Below are 25,358 nucleotides of genomic sequence, written 5' to 3'. Positions count from 1 at the left end.
TGTGATTTATAAACCTCTTCTCGTTACGTTTCCTAAGTAGAGAAGTCATAAGTTTACTGCCTCTATTACCATGGAGGTAAAACTTCTGTTTGCATCTCATGTAAATTTTTGCCGATTGTATATTCAAAAGGTTTTTTAAAGATTGACGTAGTTTCACCAGCTCGATTTTGGATATTATCGCTACGGTATTTTTTGTGTATCTTCTCAAACGCATTAATTTGGTGTAAGATAGATAAAGTTTGCTTTGTTCTTTCTTTTTTAACAAAAGAACCCAGAGAAATAAGCTCCCCTCTCACAACAGCCTTATGGTTTTCCCAGACCTGAGCGTATATTTTTCCAGAAAAAGTTCTCCAGAGCGTCTGATAGTTTAGATACGTGTAAGCTAGAATCCAGCAAAGTCTCATTTAGAGTCCAGGATTTCGCAATCTTAGGAAGAGACGAGATGCTCATTTCCAGGATGATGGTAATCTGGCAATGGATTAGGCTGCCGTCACACTAGCTGTATTTGGTCAGTATTTTACATCAGTATTTGCAAGCCAAAACCAGGAGTGGGTGATAAATGCAGAAGTGGTGCATATGTTTCTATTATACTTTTCCTCTGATTGTTCCACTCCTGGTTTTGGCTTACAAATACTGATGTAAAATACTGACCAAATACAGCTAGTGTGACGGCAGCCTAATCCATTGCCAGATTACCATCATTGGGCAACAGTTGAAGTTGCCCAAATGAGGGATACATTTGCGTCCTACTTCGTTTCTGAGAGTGGACGTCTGTCCTGGCAAGATGACATGGTTTAGTGTTCTTGTACTGTTGTGTAATGTTATGTACCTGTAATTATTAAAATGTACTTTAATGTTTGCTGATAATAAAACACCTAGTTAAATACCTGTTACAAGTGCCTTCTATAGTAGAATTTTTTTTTTTTAAATTCTAATAAGGTGATCACCGGTTCACAACTAAAGTTTTTATAAATTCCACTCACTGTATCATGCAGATTGCATCAGACAGGGATTGGATTATAACCAAATTGGGTTATGTAACCTATGCTTTACACTACACGTCTTCTCTCTTGAGGTCAGTGATATGGTAGGTGACGTTGGATTAGCTCCATTGTCTCTTCCGTCTGCATTTCTATATATTAAAGCAGACTGAACAGATGATGGAGCTAATCCATCTCATATCTTTACCCACCTGCCCGTGTGTCAGAACTAGTGCACTCAGGATGCAAAAAACATAGTGCTGACACCTGGGCAGGTGAGCATTGTTGACCCCTGACCTTTTTTGCTGAATTAATAAAAATATTTAGAGGGTTTTCAGTCCTCTGTGTTTTTGCCACCTCAAAGCTCCATGACAGACACAAGAAGCAAAGCTGCAGTGTAAAGCAAGTAAAGAAGAGGGGCAGTAGATTGTGTGTCATGGAGCTATGAGGTGGCAAAAAGTGTGTGTGTACACGGTGACGTGTGTTGCCAGCGCATGTTGCTGGCGACGAAAGAGACAAAGATCAAACAGTGATTGGGGAGAAACAATACAAATTTATTTAAAAAAATAATAACTTTTACGAACCAATGAGGGGGAAATATTAAGGACCTGGGGGGTGTGGAGCTGGGAGGATTGACTACAGGTGGATGATGAAGGGATTCCAGGGAAAGGGCTAACTAAACTTGTGGGGTCTGGGAGGTCATGAATGGAAGTAGAAACATTAGGAGTGGAAGCATGGGATGGGAGAGACACATTGGAAGGGAGAGAAAAACTGGACAACACAGACACATTGGGAGGTGAGGGTGGAGGTAGTATGACACTTCTGCTGCCACGAGTCCTTTTGCCTTTTTGTCCCGTTTTATGCAGCAGCTTCCTTTTTTTGTGTCTCCTGGGAGGGTAGGAGTGGTGGGTCCACATTGTGATCGACCTGCTGACCCCGGCCTGGTGGTGGCGGTGGACAGCCATGCAGGATCTTCAGGAGGCCTAGTGGTGGTGGCGGTGGACAGCCGTGCAGGATCTTCAGGCAGCATAGTGGTGGTGGCGATGGGCAGCCGTGCAGGAGCAAGACTCTGCATGGGGGTGGTGGTGGAGTGGCTTTCAGCAGCACCCGGCGTGGTGGTGACGGTGTAGTGGTGAGCAGCAGGACTGGGCATGGTGGTGGCCGTACAGTGGTATGCAGCAGAACTTGGTATTGTGTGTAATTGGTGGCACAGGTGGAAATACCACCTGTGGCAGGTGGAAATTCCACCTGTGGCAGGTGGAAGTACCAAGCCTGCTGCATAGCCTGAACATAAGCAGCATTGCAGGCCAGAATCACGTTGAGCTGGAGTTCAGGCGTAAGGTGTTCCAACATGCCCTGCTCGATCTTATTAAAAAAATGGTGTGCTGGTGTCACGGAGTTACCGCGACAGAGCAGTACCAGAAGACCAAGGCATCTGATGGCATCTGCTTCATCGCTGAGAAGAAGCACTTCTCCTGTGTATTAAAAGTGTTTTGTTTTCTTCAGCAAAACAGGGGTTAATAGGCCATGTGGAAATTCCTGCTTTCAGCTGTGCTCGGTTAGCCACTCCTCTCTCCTTTAAAAGCTAAGCCTTCTGGCCAGATCCTTGTCTGAGATAGCACTTGCTTGATAGACCTGGAGTAGTGAGGAGCTGGTGTTTGGAGAGCTGGAGGAATTTTATTGTGCGACAGTTGTATGGTTTGTACTCTTGGAAAATTCCTCATCCTTACCTGCTTTATTTACCCTCCCCGTCCTTCACACCCTGGTGGATACCTCTGTTATTTGTGAGAGCATATTTTGTGTGAGTGGAGTTTTCTTTTTACCCTTGTCTTTGTTACCCTGTTTGTCGGGTTGGTGTACTGTTGTACACGGTAGCGACTCTCTTCCCCGGGTGGGGGAGGGGGACAGACGCAGGGCGGCAGTCAGGAGACAAGGCGAGGGCGGAGGCCCAGGAATCCTTGCCATCTGAGGTATTCCGGGGAACAGGGCGAGTTAGGGCGCCCCCTAGCGCTAGGGCCAGGAAAGGTGCCCCTGGAACCAGTTTACTCACCAGTCCAATCGTGACATTATCTCAGACCCGAAAGCATTTTTCTGATCCGTTATGGATCCGATTACAGCGCTGACAGGGTAGTTGCAGCAGCTCAGTCTGGAGGTGGCGGATTTACGCACGGTGGTTTCACAGCACTCTGTTACGTCTGGTGTGGGGATCTCGCTTTCCAAACAAACCATTGTGGAGCCCAAGGTCGCGCTGCCAGGTATCCTCGGGTACGGAGGAGCAACGGGTGGGGATTGTTATCTCGCTCCTACAGGGGGACCCGGAAGCATGGGCATTTTCTCTTCCATCTGACTCACAGTCACTTCAGTCAGTAGAGGGCTTCTTCCAGGCTTTGGGCTTAGTGTATGATGACCCTGATCGTGTCTCCTTGGCTGAGTCGTCTCTGCGCCAACTTCAGCAAGGAAACCGTCAGGCGGAGGAATATTGCTCCGAGTTCCGGCGGTGGGCCACTGACACTAGATGGAATGACCCGGCCCTCCGTAGTCAGTTCTGCGAGGGTCTTTTCGTAAGGGTAAGGGATGCTTTAGCTCTCTATGAGACTCCGGATTTCCTTGAGACGGCCAGGTCTCTGGCGATCCGGGTTGATCGCCGTCTTCGCCAGAGGCATAGGGAGACACCTCTGGGGGCAGGAGGTCCAAGTTTGAGCGTGACCAGTACTGATTCTACTGTGGAACCCATGCAAGTGGGTGCAATGTCCCAACCTAGTAAACTTGCTTTAATTCGACGTAAGGGGGGGGGGGAGTGTGCTTTTGTTGTGGCAAGAAAGGTCCTTTTGTGAGCACATGTCCTACCCGTCACTTGTTTAAAGAACTGCCGGAAAACTAGAGAGCCCGGGTTGCGGGGAGGTAGGCAACTCGGGTGTACTCATAACCTCTGTGGGAAAGACTCGTTTTTTACTTCCAGCTATGTTATATGTGGGTGAAAATAAAGTTGACGTGTCCGCCTTCTTGGACAGTGGGGCGGGGTTTAATTTGGTCGACGCAGGGTTCATCCGGGACCAAGGCCCTGTCTCACAAACCTTGTCTAGACCTATACCCATAATAGCTATTGATTCCGGTCCTCTAAGACAGGGGCACTTCACGCTGGTAGTCCATGACTTACCGCTACAGGTAGGGGCCATACACTCTGAGGTGTTAAAATGTTATGTGCTTGAGGGCCTGCCCTCACCTGTGGTACTGGGACTTCCTTGGCTCGCTCTGCACAATCCAGTAATTGATTGGCAGACACAGGAAGTGGTAAAATGGAGTACATACTGTCAAGGACACTGTTTGGGTACCCGATTGGCAAGGGTGTATACCCAGTCTGTGCCCCATTACCTGTCAGACTTCGTGGATGTGTTTTCTGAGCAGGGGAGCCAAGAGCTTCCCCCACATCATCCTTACGATTGTGCCATCAATCTGGTTCTTGGTGCCAAGCTGCCCAAGAGCAGACTCTATAACATCTCAGGTCCAGAAAGGCAGGCCATGAAGAACTATATTAGAGAAAGTCTGGCTAAGGGCCATACCCGACCTTCCTCTTCATCCCTTGCTGCAGTGTTCTTTTTTTCGTAAAGAAGGAGGATGGCGGGTTACATCCTTGCCTGGATTTCCGGAAACTTAATGCTATCACGGTCAGTGATCCATATCTGCTACCTCTTATACCTGACCTTTTTAATCAAATTGTTGGGGCAAAATGGTTCTCTAAAATGGACCTCAGGGGGGCGTACAATCTCATCCGCATTAAGGAGGGTGATGAATGGAAGACTGCGTTTAATACGCCAGAAGGACACTACGAGAATCTAGTGATGCCTTTTGGATTGACGAACGCACCCGCCGTCTTCCAGCACTTTATTAATGACATCTTTAGTCACCTTGTAGGCAGCTTTGTTGTTATCTACCTGGATGACATTCTTGTGTACTCACCTGACCATGAGTCACACCAGCAACATGTCAGACAAGTCCTACAGATACTTCGTGACAATAAATTGTATGTCAAACCTGAAAAGTGCATGTTCTCGGTGGAGGAGATCCCTTTCCTTGGATATGTAATATCTGCCACCGGTTTTCGCATGGATCCGGCGAAAGTCCAGGCGGTATTGGAATGGTATCGTCCTGAGGATTTCAAGGCCTTACAAAGGTTTTTGGGTTTTGCCAATTACTACCGTAAATTCATAAAGAACTTTTCAGCAGTACCTAAACTACTCACTGATATGACTAAAAAAGGGACAGACTTCTCCAAGTGGTCCAGTCCTGCCAGGGAGGCATTTGACACTTTGAAAGGGTGTTTTTCTTCTGCGCCGATTCTTATTCAGCCTGATGTCACTCACCCATTCATTGTGGAGGTGGATGCATCCGAGGTGGGAGTGGGGGCTGTATTATCGCAAAGTGCGTCTCCTGGTAAATGGCAACCATGCGCTTACTTCTCTAAAAAACTGTCGCCAGCTGAGAGAAACTATGATATTGGTAATCGGGAACTCTTAGCTATCAAATGGGCATTTGAGGAGTGGCGTCATTTTTTGGAAGGAGCGGTTTACCCTGTGACTGTGATCACTGACCATAAGAATCTGGTTTACTTGGAGTCGGCAAAACGTCTTACAACTCGTCAGGCAAGATGGGCTTTGTTCTTTACCAGATTTAACTTTTTTGTTACTTTTAGGCCGGGAAACAAAAATGTTAAGGCAGATGCTTTGTCCCGTTGCTTTCCTGGGGGAGGCCATAAGTGCAAACCGGTACCTATTCTACAAAAATGGGTAGTAATGGCGTCCATATGCTCCAATCTTGAAAGAGAGGTTGCGGACCCTCAGGGGGACGCCCCTGCTACCTGTCCACTTTGTAAACTATTTGCACCAATCTCCGTCTTAGAATCCTCAGTGAACATCATGATACATGCTGGCTGGACATCCAGGGATTAAGGCTACCGCGGATCTACTTACTCGGCGTTTTTGGTGGCCAGGTGCTTTTAAGGATGTTCAGGAGTATGTCGCCGCCTGCAATATCTGTGCGCGTTCTAAGACTTCACATACTCGTCTGTCAGGGGCTCTCCTACCTTTGGAGATTCCCAGCAGACCTTGGACTCATTTCTCGGTCAGTTTTATTATGGATCTACCTGTGTCTGCAGGTAACACTGTAATTCTGATGGTAGTGGACAGGTTCAGTAAAATGTCTCATTTTATTGCTTTGCCAGCTTTGCCTAATGCCAAAACTGGCGCAAATCTTCATCAGGGAACTAATAAGACTGCATGGGATTCCTACGGATATTGTTTCTGATCGGGGGTGCAGTTTATCTCGAAATTTTGGAGGGCGTTTTGCACCTGTTTGGGGATCCATTTGTCTTTTTCTTCGGCGTTTCACCCTCAGTCTAATGGGCAGACTGAACGGGTTAATCAGAATTTAGAGACATATCTTAGATGTTTTGTATCTGAGAATCAGGAGGACTGGGTGACCTACTTACCGTTGGCTGAATTTGCAGTTAATAATCGCTGTCAGGAATCAACTGGTAAGTCCCCATTTTTTGGGGCATATGGGTTTCATCTGCAGTTTAGTTCGTTCAATGGTGATCGCCTTTCTGGTTTACCGGAGGAGGAATGGTTCTCTTCTTCTATTTCTACGATTTGGCAGGGGGTGATTAATAATTTGCAAAAGATGGGCTCCAAATATAAGAGTGTGGCTGATCGGAGACATTTGGTGGGTCCGGACCTGAGTGTTGGTGACTTGGTGTGGCTGTCCTCAAGGAACATTAAGCTAAAGGTTCCATCTTGGAAATTGGGTCCCAGGTTTATTGGTCCCTAGAAGATCCTAGCCATAGTCAATCTGGTAGCATTCCGCCTTGCTCTGCCACCTACGTTTAAAATCCACAATGTGTTTCACCGTTCTCTTCTCCAGAAGTACGTGGTATCTGCAGGATCTTCACCTCTGCCACCTTCTCCTGTCATTGTCGATAGTAATCTGGAGTTCCAGATAGCCAAGGTCTTAGATTCTCGTCTGGTTCGTCGGTCACTTCAATACATGGTACATTGGAAGGGGTACGGTCCTGAGGAGAGGATGTGGGTTCCAGCTTCCGACGTTCATGCGACCAGACTGGTTCGGGCCTTTCATGCGGCCCACCCAGATAAACCAGGTCCTGAGGTTCCAGAGGTCCCTCATAGAAGGGGGGTACTGTCATGGAGTTACCGCGATTGAGCAGTACCAGAAGACCACGGCGTCTGATGGCTTCTGCTTCATCGCTGAGAAGAAACACTTCTCCTGTGTATTAAAAGTGTTTTGTTTTCTTCAGCAGGACAGGGGTTAAAAGGCCATGTGGAAAAATGTGAAAAAAGGCCATGGCTAAATTCAGCTGCACTGCTGCTACCCAACACCAACTCATGTAGGAGGTCAGACCAGGAGATTGCGGCTGTTTGTTCTACATCTCTCATAGTGACAAACTTGCTGTAAGCTATGGTGGTTGTGGGGGGTGTTTTTTTTCCCATCAATAGTTGATGCCTGCTTATGATTAGTCACCGTTAGCAAAAAATCCCTAGTGAAAAACTCCAATATCAACTTGAACTTAACACGCCAACTTTCTACCAACCTACTATGATATTTTAACATGAAGATGCCATAAAGTACCGTATATACTCGAGTATAAGCCGAGATTTTCAGCCCAAATTTTAGGGCTGAAAGTGCCCCCCTCGGCTTATACTCGAGTCACGGTAGCGGTGGGGTCGGCAGGTGAGGGGGTGAGGGCGCTGAGGCATACTTACCTAGTCCCAGCGATCCTCGCGCTGTCCCTGCCGTCCCACGGGCTTCGGCGCTGCAGCTTCTTCCTCTCTTCAGCGGTCACGTGGGACCGCTCATTACAGAAATGAATAAGCGGCTCCACCTCCCATAGGGGCGGAGCCGCTTATTCATTTCTCTAATCAGCGGTGCCGGTGACCGCTGATAGAGAAAGAAGCTGCAGCGCCGAAGACAGGAGGGGACAGCGCGAGGATCGCCAGGACTAGGTAAGTATAGCATATTCACCTGTCCTCGTTCCAGCCGCCGAGCGTCGCTCCATCTTCCCGGCCGGCGCCTCCATCTTCCCGGCGTCTGCGCTCTCTGACTGATCAGGCAGAGGGCGCGATGACACATATAGTGTGCGCGGCGCCCTCTGCCTGATCAGTCAGAGCAGAGACGCCGGGAAGATGGAGGCGCCGGAACGAGACGCCGGGAGCTGCAATCAAGGGAGGTGAGTATGTGTTTTTTTTTTTTTATTGCAGCAGTAGCAGCGGCAGCACAGATTAATGTGGAGCATCTATGGGGCACAGTGAACGGTGCAGAGCACCGTATAAGGCACAGCTAGGGGGCACAATGAACGGTGCAGAGCACCGTATAAGGCACAGCTAGGGGGCACAGTGAACGGTGCAGAGCACCGTATATGGCACAGCTAGGGGGCACAATGAACGGTGCAGAGCACCGTATAAGGCACAGCTAGGGGGCACAGTGAACGGTGCAGAGCACCGTATATGGCACAGCTAGGGGGCACAATGAACGGTGCAGAGCACCGTATATGGCACAGCTAGGGGGCACAATGAACGGTGCAGAGCACCGTATAAGGCACAGCTAGGGGGCACAGTGAACGGTGCAGAGCACCGTATATGGCACAGCTAGGGGGCACAGTGAACGGTGCAGAGCACCGTATATGGCACAGCTAGGGGGCACAGTGAACGGTGCAGAGCACTGTATATGGCACAGCTAGGGGGCACAGTGAACGGTGCAGAGCACTATATGGGGCACAGCTATGGGGAAATATGAATGGTGTAGAGCACTATATGGCACAGCTATGGGGAAATAATGATCTATTTTTATTTTTGAAATTCACCGGTAAATGCTGCATTTCCACCCTAGGCTTATACTCGAGTCAATAAGTTTTCCCAGTTTTTTGTGGCAAAATTAGGGGGGTCGGCTTATACTCGGGTCGGCTTATACTCGAGTATATACGGTAGGTTTATTTTTTAAGCCATGTCACTTTTTCTATTTCTGAAGATGTATGCTAAAGCTTTTGTCTATCTATATGTATCATGTCATTGCTATACATGCTCACAGAGGCTCTAAATAACGGTACCAGTAAGTGATTACATATCATTTCAGAGTGGTCTCACCAGCCATGCACCCAGCAAGTCCTGCATAATACTCCAAAGTCTGCCAAGAAATTTCAATATCCACTCTGGCCTCAAAGATGGATTTCCCATTGTTTATGGTTTCCATGGTAGCAAGTTCTTCCCTGCGCTCCTGTAACAAAGCCATTTCAAACTTTTTAAAAAAATGAAAGTAGCCCAATATTTTTTTCTTCAACAGAACAAAAACACAGAACAACTCTACATCATTTTACTTCTGTAAACTTAGTCAGTTATAAGCCAGCAACACTTAACCCCTTTCTGAAATCGGATGGAATAGTACGTCCGACGGCAGAACCCACGCTTTGATGTGGGCTCCAGCGGTGAGCCCATATCAAAGCCAGGACATGTCAGCTGTTTTGAACAGCTGCCGTGTGCCGGCAATAGACGTGGGCGGAATTGCCATCTGCCCGCACCTATTATCTAGTTAAATGCCGCTGTCATACTCTGAAAGCGGCATTTAACAAGCGCTTTCGGCCGGAAATTCGCACACCGCTGACCCCAGTGACGTGATCGGGGGTCATCGGTGCGTAGGCATAATAACAAGAGGTCTCCAGCAGACCTCTATGGTTGTTGATGCCAGATTGCTATGAGCGCCACCCAGTGGTCGGCGCTCATAGCAATGCAGTAATTTTGCTACATAGGGGCGATCTGACCATCGCCCCTATGTAGCAGAGGCGGAGGCTATTGAAGCATTGCAAAAGTTAAAAAAAAGTGTTTTTAAAAATATGAAGAAAAAAAATAAAAAAAAATATAAAAGTTCAAGTCACCCCCCTTTCGCCCCATTCAAAATACAATAAAAAAAATCAAAACATACACATATTTGGTTCAGAATCACACGATCCATCAATAAAGAAAAAGGATTAAAATGATCGCTAAACGGAGTAACGAGAAAAGATTCAAAACGGCAGAATTACGTTTTGTTTTTTTTGTCGCTGCGACATTACATTAAAATGCAATAATGAGCAATCAAAAGAACGCATCTGGACTGAAATGGTATCATTAACCCCTTCCCGACCTGTGATACAGCGTATGCGTCATGAATAGTCGGTGCCAATCCGACCTGTGACGCATTTGCTGTGTCACAGAATGATCGCATCCCTGCAGGTCGGGTAAAAGGGTTAACTCCAATTTCATCCGACTTACAGGGACAGGGGGAGTGGTACTTCAGCCCAGGAGGGGTGGCTTCGCCCCCTCGAGGCTATGATCGCTCTCATTGGCTGTTCCACTTTCAACAGCCAATCAGAGTAATTTGTAATATTTCACCTATGAAAAGTGGTGAAATATTACAATCCAGTATTGTATTACAATACAATCCTCCTCTCCGCTCCCCATGTGCTCCGATCCCACCACCGTGCTCCGATCCCACCCACTCATACTTACCGAGCCTCCCGATGTCCGTCTATCTTGTCCATGGGTGCCGCCATCTTCCAAAATGGCGGGCGCATGCGCAGTGCACCCGCCGACTCTGCCGGCAGATTCATTCCAGGTACATTGTGATCACTGTGATAGGTTTTATCACAGTAACATAGTAACATAGTTAGTAAGGCCGAAAAAAGACATTTGTCCATCCAGTTCAGCCTATATTCCATCATAATAAATACCCAGATCTACGTCCTTCTACAGAACCTAATAATTGTATGATACAATATTGATAGTAACATAGATATTGATAGTAACATAGTGATCAAAATAAAAAAAAAAAATAGTAAATGAACCCCCCCTTTATCGCCCCCATAGGTAGGGACAATAATAAAACAAAGAAAATGTATTTACTTTTATTTTTCCACTAGGGTTAGGGCTAGGGTAAGGATTAGGGTTAGAATTAGGGTTAGAACTAGGGTTAGGGTTAGAATTAGGCTATGTGCACAAGGTGAAGATTTGGCTGCGGATCTGCAGCGGATTGGCTGCTGCGGATTCGTAGCAGTTTTCCATCAGGTTTACAGTACCATGTAAACCTATGGAAAACCAAATTCGCTGTGCCCATGGTGTGGAAAATACCGCGTGGAAACGCTGCGTTGGATTTTCCGCAGCATGTCAATTCTTTGTGCGGATTCCGCAGCGTTTTACACCTGTTCCTCAATAGGGATCCACAGATGAAATCCGCACACAAAAACACGCAGTGCCTTTAACCTGCGAATTTTTCAAAAACAGAGCGGAAAAATCACACGAATCCGCAACGTGGGCACATAGCCTTAGGGTTAGGGTTGGAATTAGGGCTAAGGTTGGAAATAGGGTTAAGAGTAGGCTTGTGGTTAGGGTTATGGTTAGGGTTGTGTTGTGGTTAGGGTTGGGATTAGGGTTAGGGTTGGGATTAGGGTTGGGGTTAGTGTTGGGGTTAGGGGTGTGTTGGGGTTAGTGATGGAGTTGGAATTGAGAGGTTTCCACTGTTTAGGCACATCAGGGGTCTCCAAACGCAACATGGCGCCATTGATTCAAGCCAATCTTGCGTTCAATAAGTCAAATGGTGCTCCCTCCCTTCCGAGCCCCGACGTGCGCCCAAACAGTGGTTTACCTCCACATATGGGGTACCAGCATACTCAACAAACTGGGCAATTTATCCTGTTACCCTTGGGAAAATAAAAAATTGCTTGCTAAAACATAATTTTTGAGGAAAGAAAAATGATTTTTAATTTTCATGGCTCTGCGTTATAAACTTCTGTGAAGCACTTGGGGGTTCAAAGTGCTCGCCACATATCTAGATAAGTTCCTTGGGGGGTCGAGTTTCCAAAATGGGGTCACATGTGGGGGAGTTCCAATGGTTAGGCACACAGGGGCTCTCCAAACGCGACATGGTGTCCGCTAACGATTGGAGCTAATTTTTCATTCAAAAAGTCAAATGGTGCTCCTTCCCTTCCGAGCCCTGCCGTGTGCCCAAACAGTGGATTACCCCCACATGTGAGGTATCAGTGTACTCAGGAGACCGCTCCCAGCACATTAACCCCCGGAACACCTCGATCAAACATGATCGCGGTGTGCCAGCGGTATAGGGAAGCATCGTTGCTGCGAGGGTCTCCTTACCTCCCTCCCTGCTCCAGGCCCGGATCCAAGATGGCCACGGCATCCGGGTCCTACAGGGAGGGAAGTAGCTTACCAAGTGCCTGCTCAGAGCAGGCACTGAGAAGCCTGCAGCACTGTAAGTCAGATCGGTGATTTGACAGAGTGCTATGCAAACTGTCAGATCACCGATCTGTGATGTCCCCCCCTTGGACAAAGTAAAAAAGTTAAAAAAAAATTTTTTCCAAATGTGTAAAAAAAAAAAAAAAAAAAAAAAAATCCCTAAATAATGAAAAAATATATATATTATTCCCATAAATACATTTCTTTATCTAAATAAAAAAGAAAAAACAATAAAAGTACACACATTTAGTATCACCGCGTCCGTAACGACCCCACCTATAAAACTATATCACTAGTTAACCCCTTCAGTGAACACCGTAAAAAAAAAAAAACGAGGCAAAAAACAACGCTTTATTATCATACCGCTGGAATAACATGCGATCAAAAAGACGGATATAAATAACCATGGTACCGCTGATAACATCATCTTTTCCCACAAAAAACAAGCCGCCACACAGCATCATCAGCGAAAAAATAAAAAAGTTATAGTCCTCAGAATAAAGCGATGCAAAAATTATTGTTTTTTCTGTAAAATAGTTTTTATCGTATAAAAGCGCCAAAACATAAAAAAATGATATAAATGAGGTATCGCTGTAATCGTACTGTCCCGAAGAATAAAACTGCTTTATCCATTTTACCAAACGCGGAACGGTATAAACGCCTCCCCCCAAAGAAGTTCATGAATAGCTGGTTTTCCGTCATTCTGCCTCACAAAAATTGGAATAAAAAGCGATCAAAAAATTTCATGTGCCCGAAAATGTTACCATTAAAAATGTCAACTCGTCCCGCAAAAAACAAGACCTCACATGACTCTGTGGACTCAAATATGGAAAAATTATAGCTCTCAAAATGTGGTAATGCAAAAAATATTTTTTGCAATAAAAAGCGTCTTTCAGTGTTTGACGGCTGCCAATCATAAAAATCTGCTAAAAAAACCCGCTATAAAAGTAAATCAAACCCCCCTTCATCACCGCCTTAGTTAGGGAAAAATAAAAAAAATGTATTTATTTCCATTTTCCCATTAGGGTTAGGGCTAGGGTTAAGGCTACAGTTAGGGTTGGGGCTAAAGTTAGGGTTAGGGTTGGGTCTAAAGTTAGGGTTAGGATTACATTTACGGTTGGGAATAGGGTTAGGGGTGTGTCTGGGTTAGTGGTGTGGTTAGGGTTACCGTTGGGATTAGGGTTAGGGGTGTGTTTGGATTCAGGTTTCAGTTATAATTGGGGGTTTCCACTGTTTAGGCACATCAGGGGCTCTCCAAACGCGACATGGCGTCCGATCTCAATTCCAGCCAATTCTGCGTTGAAAAAGTAAAACAGTGCTCCTTCCCTTCCGAGCTCTCCCGTGTGCCCAAACAGGAGTTTACCCCAACATATGGGTTATCAGCGTAAAATTCAAAATCACTAATCCCAATGGTTAATCAGAACGCAAAAAAAATGTCAGTTTCCTCATATTAGTAAGAGAAAAAAAATAGGTTGAGAGAAATACCAAGGAAGTATCAATCCACTTAACCACCATTTACAACGTGTAATATTGCCTAACTCCTTGACTGGGCCAATGTACACTGCTCAAAAAAAAAAAAAAAAAAAAGGGAACACATTCCACATCCTAGATGTCACTGAATGAAATATTCCAGTTTCAAATCTTTATTCATTACATAGTGGAATGTGTTGCAAATATAAAACATAGAAATGATCAATGCCTTCATCATGCAGGAACTATGGACACACTTAAGCCACATGAGGCCTAACATTGTCACGATCAGAAGGAATCCAGGGTCCAGTGACCCTGCATACAGGTCCTTCTCAAAAAATTAGCATATAGTGTTAAATTTCATTATTTACCATAATGTAATGATTACAATTAAACTTTCATATATTATAGATTCATTATCCACCAACTGAAATTTGTCACGTCTTTTATTGTTTTAATACTGATGATTTTGGCATACAACTCCTGATAACCCAAAAAACCTGTCTCAATAAATTAGCATATTTCACCCATCCAATCAAATAAAAGTGTTTTTTAATAACAAACAAAAAAACCATCAAATAATAATGTTCAGTTATGCACTCAATACTTGGTCGGGAATCCTTTGGCAGAAATGACTGCTTCAATGCGGCGTGGCATGGAGGCAATCAGCCTGTGACACTGCTGAGATGTTATGGAGGCCCAGGATGCTTCAATAGCGGCCTTAAGCTCATCCAGAGTGTTGGGTCTTGCGTCTCTCAACTTTCTCTTCACAATATCCCACAGATTCTCTATGGGGTTCAGGTCAGGAGAGTTGGCAGGCCAATTGAGCACAGTAATACCATGGTCAGTAAACCATTTACCAGTGGTTTTGGCACTGTGAGCAGGTGCCAGGTCGTGCTGAAAAATGAAATCTTCATCTCCATAAAGCATTTCAGCCGATGGAAGCATGAAGTGCTCCAAAATCTCCTGATAGCTAGCTGCATTGACCCTGCCCTTGATGAAACACAGTGGACCAACACCAGCAGCTGACATGGCACCCCACACCATCACTGACTGTGGGTACTTGACACTGGACTTCAGGCATTTTGGCATTTCCTTCTCCCCAGTCTTCCTCCAGACTCTGGCACCTTGATTTCCGAATGACATGCAAAATTTGCTTTCATCAGAAAAAAGTACTTGGGACCACTTAGCAACAGTCCAGTGCTGCTTCTCTGTAGCTCAAAAGTGGCTTTACCTGGGGAATGCGGCACCTGTAGCCCATTTCCTGCACACGCCTGTGCACGGTGGCTCTGGATGTTTCCACACCAGACTCAGTCCACTGCTTCCTCAGGTTCCCCAAGGTCTGGAATCGGTCCTTCTCCACAATCTTCCTCAGGGTCCGGTCTCCTCTTCTCGTTGTACAGCGTTTTCTGCCACATTGTTTCCTTCCAACAGACTTACCATTGAGGTGCCTTGATACAGCACTCTGGGAACAGCCTATTTGTTGAGAAATTTCTTTCTGGGTCTTACCCTCTTGCTTGAGGGTGTCAATGATGGCCTTCTTGAAAATCTGTCAGGTCGCTAGTCTTACCCATGATGGGGGTTTTGAGTAATGAACCAGGCAGGGAGTTTATAAAAGCCTCAGGTATCTTTTGCATGTGTTTAGAGTTAATTAGTTGATTCAGAAGATTAAGGTAATAGGTCGTTTAGAGAACCTTTTCTTGATATGCTAATTTATTGAGACAGGTTTTTTGGGTTATCAGGAGTTGTATGCCAAAATCATCAGTATTAAAACAATAAAAGACGTGACAAATTTCAGTTGGTGGATAATGAATCTATAATATATGAAAGTTTAATTGTACTCATTACATTATGGTAAATAATGAAATTTAACACTATATGCTAATTTTTTGAGAAGGACCTGTATTGTCTCACAATGGATCTGAGGATCTCATCCAGATAACTCAAAATTGTGTCAACCAAGAACCCTATATTACTTCCATTACACTAGTATTAACGTGTTCTAGCTCATTTCTTTTAACCTTCCTCTAGTGTTACCTTTCTGTTACTTTCTTATGTTAACGGGTCGGTTTTGACCCGTGTCTTAAATCACCTCTAGGATACCCTAAAAACAGTTATTTATGATCCAATATGTTTCTTACCTCTTAGTTACCTTGTTAGGGTTTCTCATCCATGGAAGGATTGATTTTAATATTTTTGTTGTGGCCCCCTGGGCCTTTCATTTGAGAAGCATACCTTTCATTTTCAATATAAAAATATTGTCAAATGAACCTCAAGAGAATAATATAAACTATACTCTGCAAAGTACCAACTCTAAGCTGATTTGGCCATACATGCCTGGACATGTCCCTATCTCAAGTTGTTGGAGGTAGAGCTGGCTGTGGGCTGTTGGTTTATATTGTGTTTATGAGTTCAGTTTTGGGACTTATTATTGTTTTTTTTACTTTTATATTAGACCTGGGTCGAAATTGACCCCAACAACACAAATGTTATAATTTTAATAAGAGCATTTTACAATTTAGTAAAATAGTTTTATTTTATTGAATTTTGTTTAACAATAAGTTCCTGAAAAGTCAAAAAGTCTTGATGCAATAAACAAATGTATGTAGAATTTGTATGCATTTAAAACCTAAAACGGGTCGGTCACAACCCTAACACTAGAGGAAGGTTAAGTTGCATTATATGTTGGGTCACAGTCTTTGAGGCATCAAAGCATCATCTGCCTGTAAGAGAAGCTGCATTTATAAGTCGAACAGTCATTTAAAACTTCAACTTACCACACAAAAAACAAGCCCTCATACAGCTATGTGAAAATAAAAATCGCCTGGATTGGAATGAGTTAAGCAATTTAAAATGTCGATAGATTGGATTTCTACACATGATGCAATACCAAATCTGAGGTTTTATTTTTCTTTTCTGAACTGGAAAAGTGGGCAATTTAATATTTTTTTTGTTTTGGCCAGTGACCATCGTCTTGCAGATTTACCCCTTTTCAGTGGATAGGGTGCATTTTGCAACAAATTCTGTAGAAGCTTTCAGCACAGCGAAGTGGAGATTGGATGATATCTCATCCATTTAGCTGCTACTGCATTTCACTGCAGATTTTAGGCACGTAAATCCATGAATAGAATCAGATAATGATGCATAGTCTTCTCTTCTAATTCATTTTCTTCTGTACCTGCAAATGAGCTAAACACTTCCAGTGGCGGTACATTAGATGATGCAGTCGAAGGGTTCACTTGGGTAAATAAAAGGACCATTGCCAAACAAGGATCTAAAAAAAAGGGCCAGACCTGGAGCACGCTAGTAAGAAAGCATGGAGAGTTGATTTTTCTATGCCAGTACATGGTGTATTAGCCAGGCAAACCCCAGTAAAGTAAAACTATTAACCTCTGTTACTGATCAATTTGATTCCAACGCCAGTAGACTTATTTCTCACCATGACATACTGACCCTGATAATACGAGCTGCCTCCAACAAGATGCGGCTTCGCTCCATTCCAGACTTCTGTCTCCATATGTTAAAGGCAGTCTTAGCACTTTGAATGGCTTCATTCACCTCTTTTTCTCCAGAGCAAGGAAAAGATGTAATAACTCGTCCTAGAACGGCACAAACAGATCAGCAGTTACAGTCCACAACCTGGTATTCCGATAGAGATGTATAGTCGTGACGATGTAAAAATAACAATTTTCTAGCAATGTAAAGTGCTGGTCACTTACTTGTAAAACACAAAACAACAAATGTCACTTAATAAAGATGTGGCAAAAACTAAAATTTAAAATCAATTCCCTGAAATTGCCTACAGCCATGGAGTGATGAATAGTCACTCTGGTTTCAACAAACTTTGCATTGATCAACAGTGGACAGAATAGGGGGTGGAATACACACTCAGGACAGTTACAGACTAGAGATGGGTGGACACTTGGATGGTCCTGTCTGGCCGAACAATTACAAAAAGTTTGGGTACCAGAACAGTACCTGGACCCGAACATCCAGTGTTTTCCATGCGCTCATGTGCATGACAGCGCGGCAAGCACCGCTGCTGATCGGCAGAAGAAAAAAAACCCCGCCTGTCAGAGCCGCGGTTCCCACGCTGTCAAAAGACAGTGGGAGTGCTCAGCTGTGATCGGAGGTATAAAGTTTATCTCCAGTCACTGGTGTCAGCTCATGGGACTACCGCTCCCATCATCCGACACCTGCAGCCGCCAATAGCAGTGAGTGCAGGAACGGCAGATAGGAGTATTCATCAGCAGCTCCTGTGTTGTAAATTTAAAAAAAAGGCATGGGTTCCCCTGTATTTTTGATTAACAGCCAGGCAAAACTCACAGCTGAGGGCTGCCACCCTCATGTCAGCATCAACAAGGCTGGTTATCAAAAATAGAGGGGTCCCTACGCTGTTTTTTTTTTCTTTTAATTATTTAAATAAATTATTTAAAAAAAAAAAACAGTGTGGGGTTGCCTTGCTACAGCAGACAGCTGGGGGCTGGTATTCTCAGGCAGGTAAGGGGCCATGGATATTAACCCACCCTCCTAAAAATAACAGCCCGCAGCTGCCCAGAAAAGGCACATCTATTAGATGCACCAATTCTGGCGCTTTGCCCGGCTCTTCCCTCTTGCCCTGTAGTGGTGGCAAGTGGGGTTCATATTTGTGGGGTTGATGTCACCTTTGTACTGACAGGTGACATCAAGCCCACAGCTTACTAATGGAAAGGCGTCTATAAGACTCCCACCCATTACTAATCCTAAAGTTACATGGTAAATAAATACACAGCCAGAATAAAGTATTTTATTAGAAATAAAACAAAACACAGTTTTCCAGTTTCATTTAAAAATAAAACACAGCTATACTCACCTAACACCCAATTCCACAAAAGCCCTCGATCTACTGTAATAAACCAAAAATTTCAATGCCATAATCCATGTCTGGAGGATAAACAGTTTTCAACCTGGACTGTGCCAAGATGCGACCGTCGAGGCTGGGAACCACTGGTGAATCTCATCTCCCGAGATCTTGGTGTAGAGATCTCCATCTGCGCATGCGCAGCCCCGACACCCATTTTCCCGGAGTCCACCGCATAGGAAACCATGAAACTGCGGGGAGCTCGGCCTTTCACAAAATGTCAGCAGAGCACCCACAGCAGCACCGGACAAACCCGGCAAAAGCACCGGACACCACCGGCAACAGCACCGGACACCACCAGCAGCAGCACACCCGAACACTCCCTCATCCCAGTCCGTGGCCTGCAGCAACGCTCCACTCTTGCCTCCTCCAGCAGCAACCCTGGGGCTCCGATTCACCACAGACACCACCCCCTGGTAAGCAATAAGACGCATGGACTATAAGTAGCACCATTTTATTTAAAAAAAAAAATTCCTATTTTTCTCCTCAAAATTTGGGGTACGTCTTATAATCAGGGGTGTCTTATAATCCGAAAAATACGATACATTTTTGCCACTAAAATGTTTTTAGCCCAAGTTTTTAATTTTTCTAAGGGCTAATAGGACATTTTTTTTTACAACAAACTGGGGTCCATTTTTTGCAGAGTGGGCCAATACCCTACATGCAACCAGGAAACATTTTTCAGGCACAGTACAAAACTCGGAAAGCAAGGAGCGTCCGATTTTACTGTTATGGTTTGCAGGTGCCATCACCCACTGGGAAAGACCATGAGGTGAAAACCAGCAAAAACCCCCATAAGTGACCCCATTATACAAACTAAACCTCTCAATGAATTCATCTAGAGGCGACCATGTTGACACCACGGGTGTGACAAAATTTTATACCATTGGGCAGTGAAAAATAACTACACTTTTAACCACCAAAATTTTGTTTTGGCCCCAGATTTTAAATTTTCTCAAATGAAGTGGGCAAAAAAGGGCACCAAAATTTGTCCCACAATTTCTACTGAACGTGGCAATACCCCATATGTGGCTGTACAGAACTACCTAGCCATATGGAGAGACTCGGGAGGAGCGCTATTTGCCTCATGGAGCGCAGATGTTCCTAGAACAGTCAAATATACAGAGCCACTAATTGCTAGAAGAGCAGAATCTCCCCTGACGTGACCCCATTTGGGAAACTATACCCCTTGGGGAATTTATCTACAGGTGTAGTGACGATTTTGACTCCATGGGCATTTTCCTGAAATAAGCAGCAATGAATGTTGCCGAGTGAAAATTGCAAACTGCTGTTGTAGTGACTAATATGTTCCAGTCATCAGTATGTTATGCCCAACCCATGCTTCTGGAGGCATGCACCCGTAAGTTAGGCAGGCTCTCATCGCTTCAGAAATGCCAAAAGTCGACACATTATATGGTTTAGGTATACTGTGGGGCTCAGAAGTGAGGAGGCATTTGAATTTGGAGTGAATAATTTGCTGAATTTCTATTGGCGGGTAAGGAGCCATTTCACTTTTTCAGAGTCTTTGTGCTACCAGTAACGTGGAAGACCCTATATTTCCGTTAACAGATTACGGACCTGACTGAGGGCTTGCATTTTTGTGGATTGATTTGAAGCTTTAATTGGGAACATTTTATATGTTTGGGATCACATTTATCCGGCGCTCTACGCTAAGCACTTACCGTATATACTCGAGTATAAGCCGAGATTTTCAGCCCAAATTTTTGGGCTGAAAGTGCCCCTCTCGGCTTATACTCGAGTCAATGTGGATGGCAGGGTCGGCGGGTGAGGGGGTGAGGGCGCTGAGGTATACTTACCTAGTCCCAGCGATCCTCGCGCTGTCCCTGCCTTCCTCCCCGTCTTCTGTGCTGCAGCTTCTTCCTCTCTTCAGCGGTCACGTGGGACCGCTCATTAGAGATATGAATAAGCGGCTCCACCTCCCATAGGGGCGGAGCCGCCTATTCATTCCTCTAATCGGCGGTGCCGGTGACCGCTGACAGGAAGAGCTGCGGCACCGAAGACCAGGCAGAGGGACAGCGCGAGGATCGCCAGGACTAGGTGAGTATGTCATATTCACCTGTCCTCGTTCCAGCCGCCGGGCGTCGCTCCATCTTCCCGGCCGGCGCCTCCATCTTCCCGACGTCTGCGCTCTGACTGTTCAGGCAGAGGGCGCGATGACGCATATAGTGTGCGCGGCGCCCTCTGCCTGATCAGTCAGAGCAGAGACGCCGGGAAGATGGAGGCGCCGGAACGAGACGCCGGGAGCTGCAATCAAGGGAGGTGAGTATGTGTTTTTTTTTTTTTTATTGCAGCAGCGGCGGCGGCGGCAGAGATTTCTATGGGGCACAATGAACGGTGCAGGGAGCAGAGCTGTGTATATATGTGGGACATGCAGGGAGCAGAGCTGTGTATATATGTGGGACATGCAGGGAGCAGAGCTGTGTATATATGTGGAACATGCAGGGAGCAGAGCTGTGTGTATATATGTGGGACATGCCGGGAGCAGAGCTGTGTATATATGTGGGACATGCAGGCGGCAGAGCTGTGTATATATGTGGGACATGCAGGGAGCAGAGCTGTGTATATATGTGGGACATGCAGGGAGCAGAGCTGTGTATATATGTGGGACATGCAGGGAGCAGAGCTGTGTATATATGAGGGACATGCAGGCGGCAGAGCTGTGTATATATGTGAGACATGCAGGCGGCAGAGCTGTGTATATATGTGGGACATGCAGGGAGCATATGGCACCGTATATGGCACAGCAATGGGGCACAATGAACGGTGCAGAGCACCGTATATGGCACAGCAATGGGGCACAATGAACGGTGCAGAGCACCGTATATGGCACAGCAATGGGGCACAATGAACGGTGCAGAGCACCGTATATGGCACAGCAATGGGGCACAATGAACGGTGCAGAGCACCGTATATGGCACAGCAATGGGGCACAATGAACGGTGCAGAGCACTGTATATGGCACAGCAATGGGGCACAATGAACGGTGCAGAGCACCGTATATGGGCACAGCAATGGGGCACAATGAACGGTGCAGAGCACTATATGGGGCACGGCTATGGGGAAATAATGAACGGTGCAGAGCACTATATGGCACAGCTGTTAAATATTAATTATTCTTATTTTTATTCTGTACCGAGCACATTGCTTCTTGCTGACACTATCAAAAGCTATTTCTGTGTATGTAGCTCAGAGTATAAGTTAACTCCATATACAGAAGACACGTGATCTGTAGAAACCATATAAATAACGTCTCTAAGGAGGGTGTGGGGGGCTTTTTGTCACGTGGGACGGTCACCTCCCTTCCTTCACCATCATTCTCCATGGACATGAGACAAGACACGAGGAACAACAGCTGTTAGCTACTCAATGCCATGATGACTTCAGACTTTCACACAGACAGATGACTTCTACCATTCTACCTTTTAAAGATGAGTAACAGGAGAAGCGCTGATATCTACACATGGACACTCTGTTTGTAATTGTTTCATCTACCTTTTATGTTTTTGTTGCGATGGTGGATAACTCAATAAACCACTATACTTTCGTCAGAAAATCATGACATTTTTCTTTTAAGAATAACGCACCTGGTTAAGTCTTGATTAGATATTTTTGCGCAATAACGATTTTTAACATTTGGCCAAGCCAGCCAGTTTTGATTTTTTGTGCTATTTTTGCGTGAATTTCCTTCTTCTTGCACACGGGGGAAGACAGAAGAGTTCCGCTAGATTGTGCAAGTATTCAGGAATTCCACTTCAAAATTTCAAGTCACAAAGATCTCACAAGAACCTACGAATGACGGAGACTAACAGGTGTTGTACGGATTGACAGCAAGCACTGGTAGTGCTGAAGAACAGACGTGCTAAAAATAGCCGTGCTGATGTCCGGAGCCCAGCGTTGTAAAAGCAAAGGGATTACAAGCTGAGATTTCAAGGTAAGACAAATGGATTTGATAAATTCATATGCTAAATCAAGTCAGATAGAATTTGTAAGTTTGTACGGATCTAGCTTAGAAATATTTTGGTCTAATTTATTTGCAGAATGCAGAATAGCGAATTCGAATTTGAATTTAGATTCTAAGCTAATGTCTAAGAAAAAAGAAAAAGAGCAACTTAAAAATATTTTACATATGGTTTATGTATTTAACGAGTTTGTGACAGAGAAGTCCAAAAAAGACAGTGTAGAAAGAATTTCTAAGGAAACGAATGATGTTCCCAAGATTGACTGTAATGAGAAGAGTGAGAAAGATGTGACACACGTATCTGTGATGACGATGACCACCCAAAGTGACATTGACTTTGTGACACAAGATGAAAAACAAGATGGAAGAAGTGAAGGAGACATGACAATTGACAAAGATGATCTACGAGGGACAGATGTACAAGGGCCACTAAAAATAGACGACTCAGAGGCCCAACTCCAACTTAAATCTAGGAAAATCCTGCTAAAATTATGCAAAATCATTCCTGCATATGATGACAAAATCCATGTGTGCAGAAATTCAGAGATATTTGAAAGTTTTGCTGATAAGTTTGATTTGACTAATCAGGAGAAAAATAATTTGTTTAAAATTTGGCTGCCAGTAACTTTTATGAGAAGATATTCATTAGAAATGCAGAATGAGGAGTATGAAAATATGACTGATGTAGAAAGATTAAGAATTTTGATTTTCTGTGGATTGAAAGAAAATTATCCAGATCTTGATATTCTTCTAAAATTGAAGATTGGCCGGGAAGAATGTACGTTTACTTTTATGGCCATTTTTGAAAGGATTTATAAATTGGTCTGTACGAATTTGAATCAACAATCCATGATAAATTGTTTTGTAAACAAGTTTAAATTCTTAAATCCTGTATCTCGTGCAATTGCTACACAGAAAAATTCTTTATACGAATGCGCCCAATCCCTTGATTTTTCTAGAAAACACGAGAATCTTGAAAGGAAAACACATTTTACTAAGTTTTTGAAACCAGTCAGAATTCAATCTTATCAAAAGCCAAAATCAAAATCTTCAAATCTGATCCAAAATCAAATCTATGAAGTACGAAGAAAATTACATATTTGTTACAAACCGTATGAAAAGATTCAGGAGTCTATTAAAGAAATTTCTCTGAAAGATTTAAAATCTGAAGGGTCAGATCTGTCTGTAAAGATGGCGGAGACTGACAGACGGAAGCAGGTGAGTATCCCAGGGGGAGCTCAGCTGAACACTCCATTATCACAGCAGCTCTTCAAAGAGTCCATAGGGTTAAAACTGACCTTACTAAATACAGCATTTCAGATAATTGACAGAGAGTTACATTTTGGGATAGGAATTGGCTAAATATGTAATTATATTATATGATGAGTTATACAATGTATTATTTATTAATGTAATTATTCTATTTCAATATAATTCTGCAGTTACATATATTAATATAATATACAGTAAATACTGTAGCATATTTGTATAAGTAGAGATTATATTAACTGCATTTTTATATATATAGCGAAATAATTAAAATATACTCCAGTAAAAAATATTTAGAATTACAATTAAATACATTTAATATATACATATGTATAAGATATTTAAATTATTTTGTTTTGAAATAAATATGAAATTAACCTTTATCTTTCATTTCCCTTAGAATTTTACTTTCAAAGCGAGGATTGAACAAAAAATACCTGTTTCATGAATTTATGTCTTATTCACACAGGAAGTTATATTAACTGCATGATTTTTATATATATATTTAACACTAACAAAATAAATAATATATCTAACAACCTAAAAATGTGTGTACTACATGTAAATTTTCTTTCTGTAATAATCTAAAACGTGTTTTTTTTTTCCTCCCACTGCATGGTGCATGACGTGACAGCTGTGAGTTAAGGAATATCATATAGCCTTGTTTTTTTTTAGTTTTAGGAATTTTCCTCAGCCTATACATTCAAATGGTTTCAGTAACAGGCTTGTACCGAAATAGTGTTGAAACATTCAACTTGGGTTTCTTGTAAATGGAGGAGTCCTTTCTATAGTTTAAAACATAGTGTTAGATAATATTTGGGGAATATTCAAAGGAATATTAGAATACTAAATTTAATAGATTACAATGCGCATTGATTGATAATTAGGATACAATATTTTGGGTTAATATACATGTTTTTTATTCTTTGTATGTGAAATGTATTGTGAACGTCTATGTGAGTCACATGTGACAGGTGAGAGAACATATGAGCAGCTGCTGAGTGAATTTGACATGAGATGTGATGTAAGAGTGACCAGAGCGTGGTATGTGGAATGTGGAATGTGTATGCACAGTTTGACTGAGGCCTCATGATTTATGGTATGTCAGAAAAAAAAACCAACAACTGTGTGTTTAAAAAAAAAAAAAAAAATAATAATAATAGGATTCAGTTAAATTATTAGAATATTAAGATATATTTAAATATTATTATGCAACATATATTTCTTTGGTGATTATTATTTAATAAGTACAATAATACATCAATATGATTTTTCTAGAAAACCTACATTTAGAATAATTTTTCCAAATTATAATTTTATGATATTCAGTGTTTTTTTTTTATAGTTACATAGATAAGTACACATCTTCAAACAAATATATGGCACAAGTTGATATGACAGTTATAAAAATAATGATTTTTCACTTGGGTTTTTACGAATTAATTTTTTCATAAAATAATATTTTTTGATATTAA

At 43.5% G+C, this 25,358-nt stretch overlaps 1 protein-coding gene across 2 annotated transcripts in view; it reads right to left on the bottom strand.

Moving 5' to 3' along the window:
• The window catches only part of ALDH9A1 (aldehyde dehydrogenase 9 family member A1), a 177,848-nt gene that overhangs the window by 67,261 nt on the left and 85,229 nt on the right, over positions 1–25,358 (bottom strand). For both annotated transcript variants that reach the window (XM_069737123.1, XM_069737124.1), the window contains exons 3-4: positions 17,189–17,334; positions 9,131–9,260 (exon numbers count right to left, since the gene is read on the bottom strand). In XM_069737123.1, coding sequence (XP_069593224.1) covers positions 9,131–9,260; positions 17,189–17,334 — 276 coding nt within the window. The remainder of the gene's footprint in view (positions 1–9,130; positions 9,261–17,188; positions 17,335–25,358) is intronic.

Source organism: Ranitomeya imitator, chromosome 8 (genome assembly GCF_032444005.1).
Source record: "Ranitomeya imitator isolate aRanImi1 chromosome 8, aRanImi1.pri, whole genome shotgun sequence".
In the NCBI taxonomy this organism is placed as follows: domain Eukaryota; kingdom Metazoa; phylum Chordata; class Amphibia; order Anura; family Dendrobatidae; genus Ranitomeya; species Ranitomeya imitator.
Note: the sequence above shows the minus strand (reverse complement) of the source record. Positions and strands in the feature narration are given on the sequence as shown.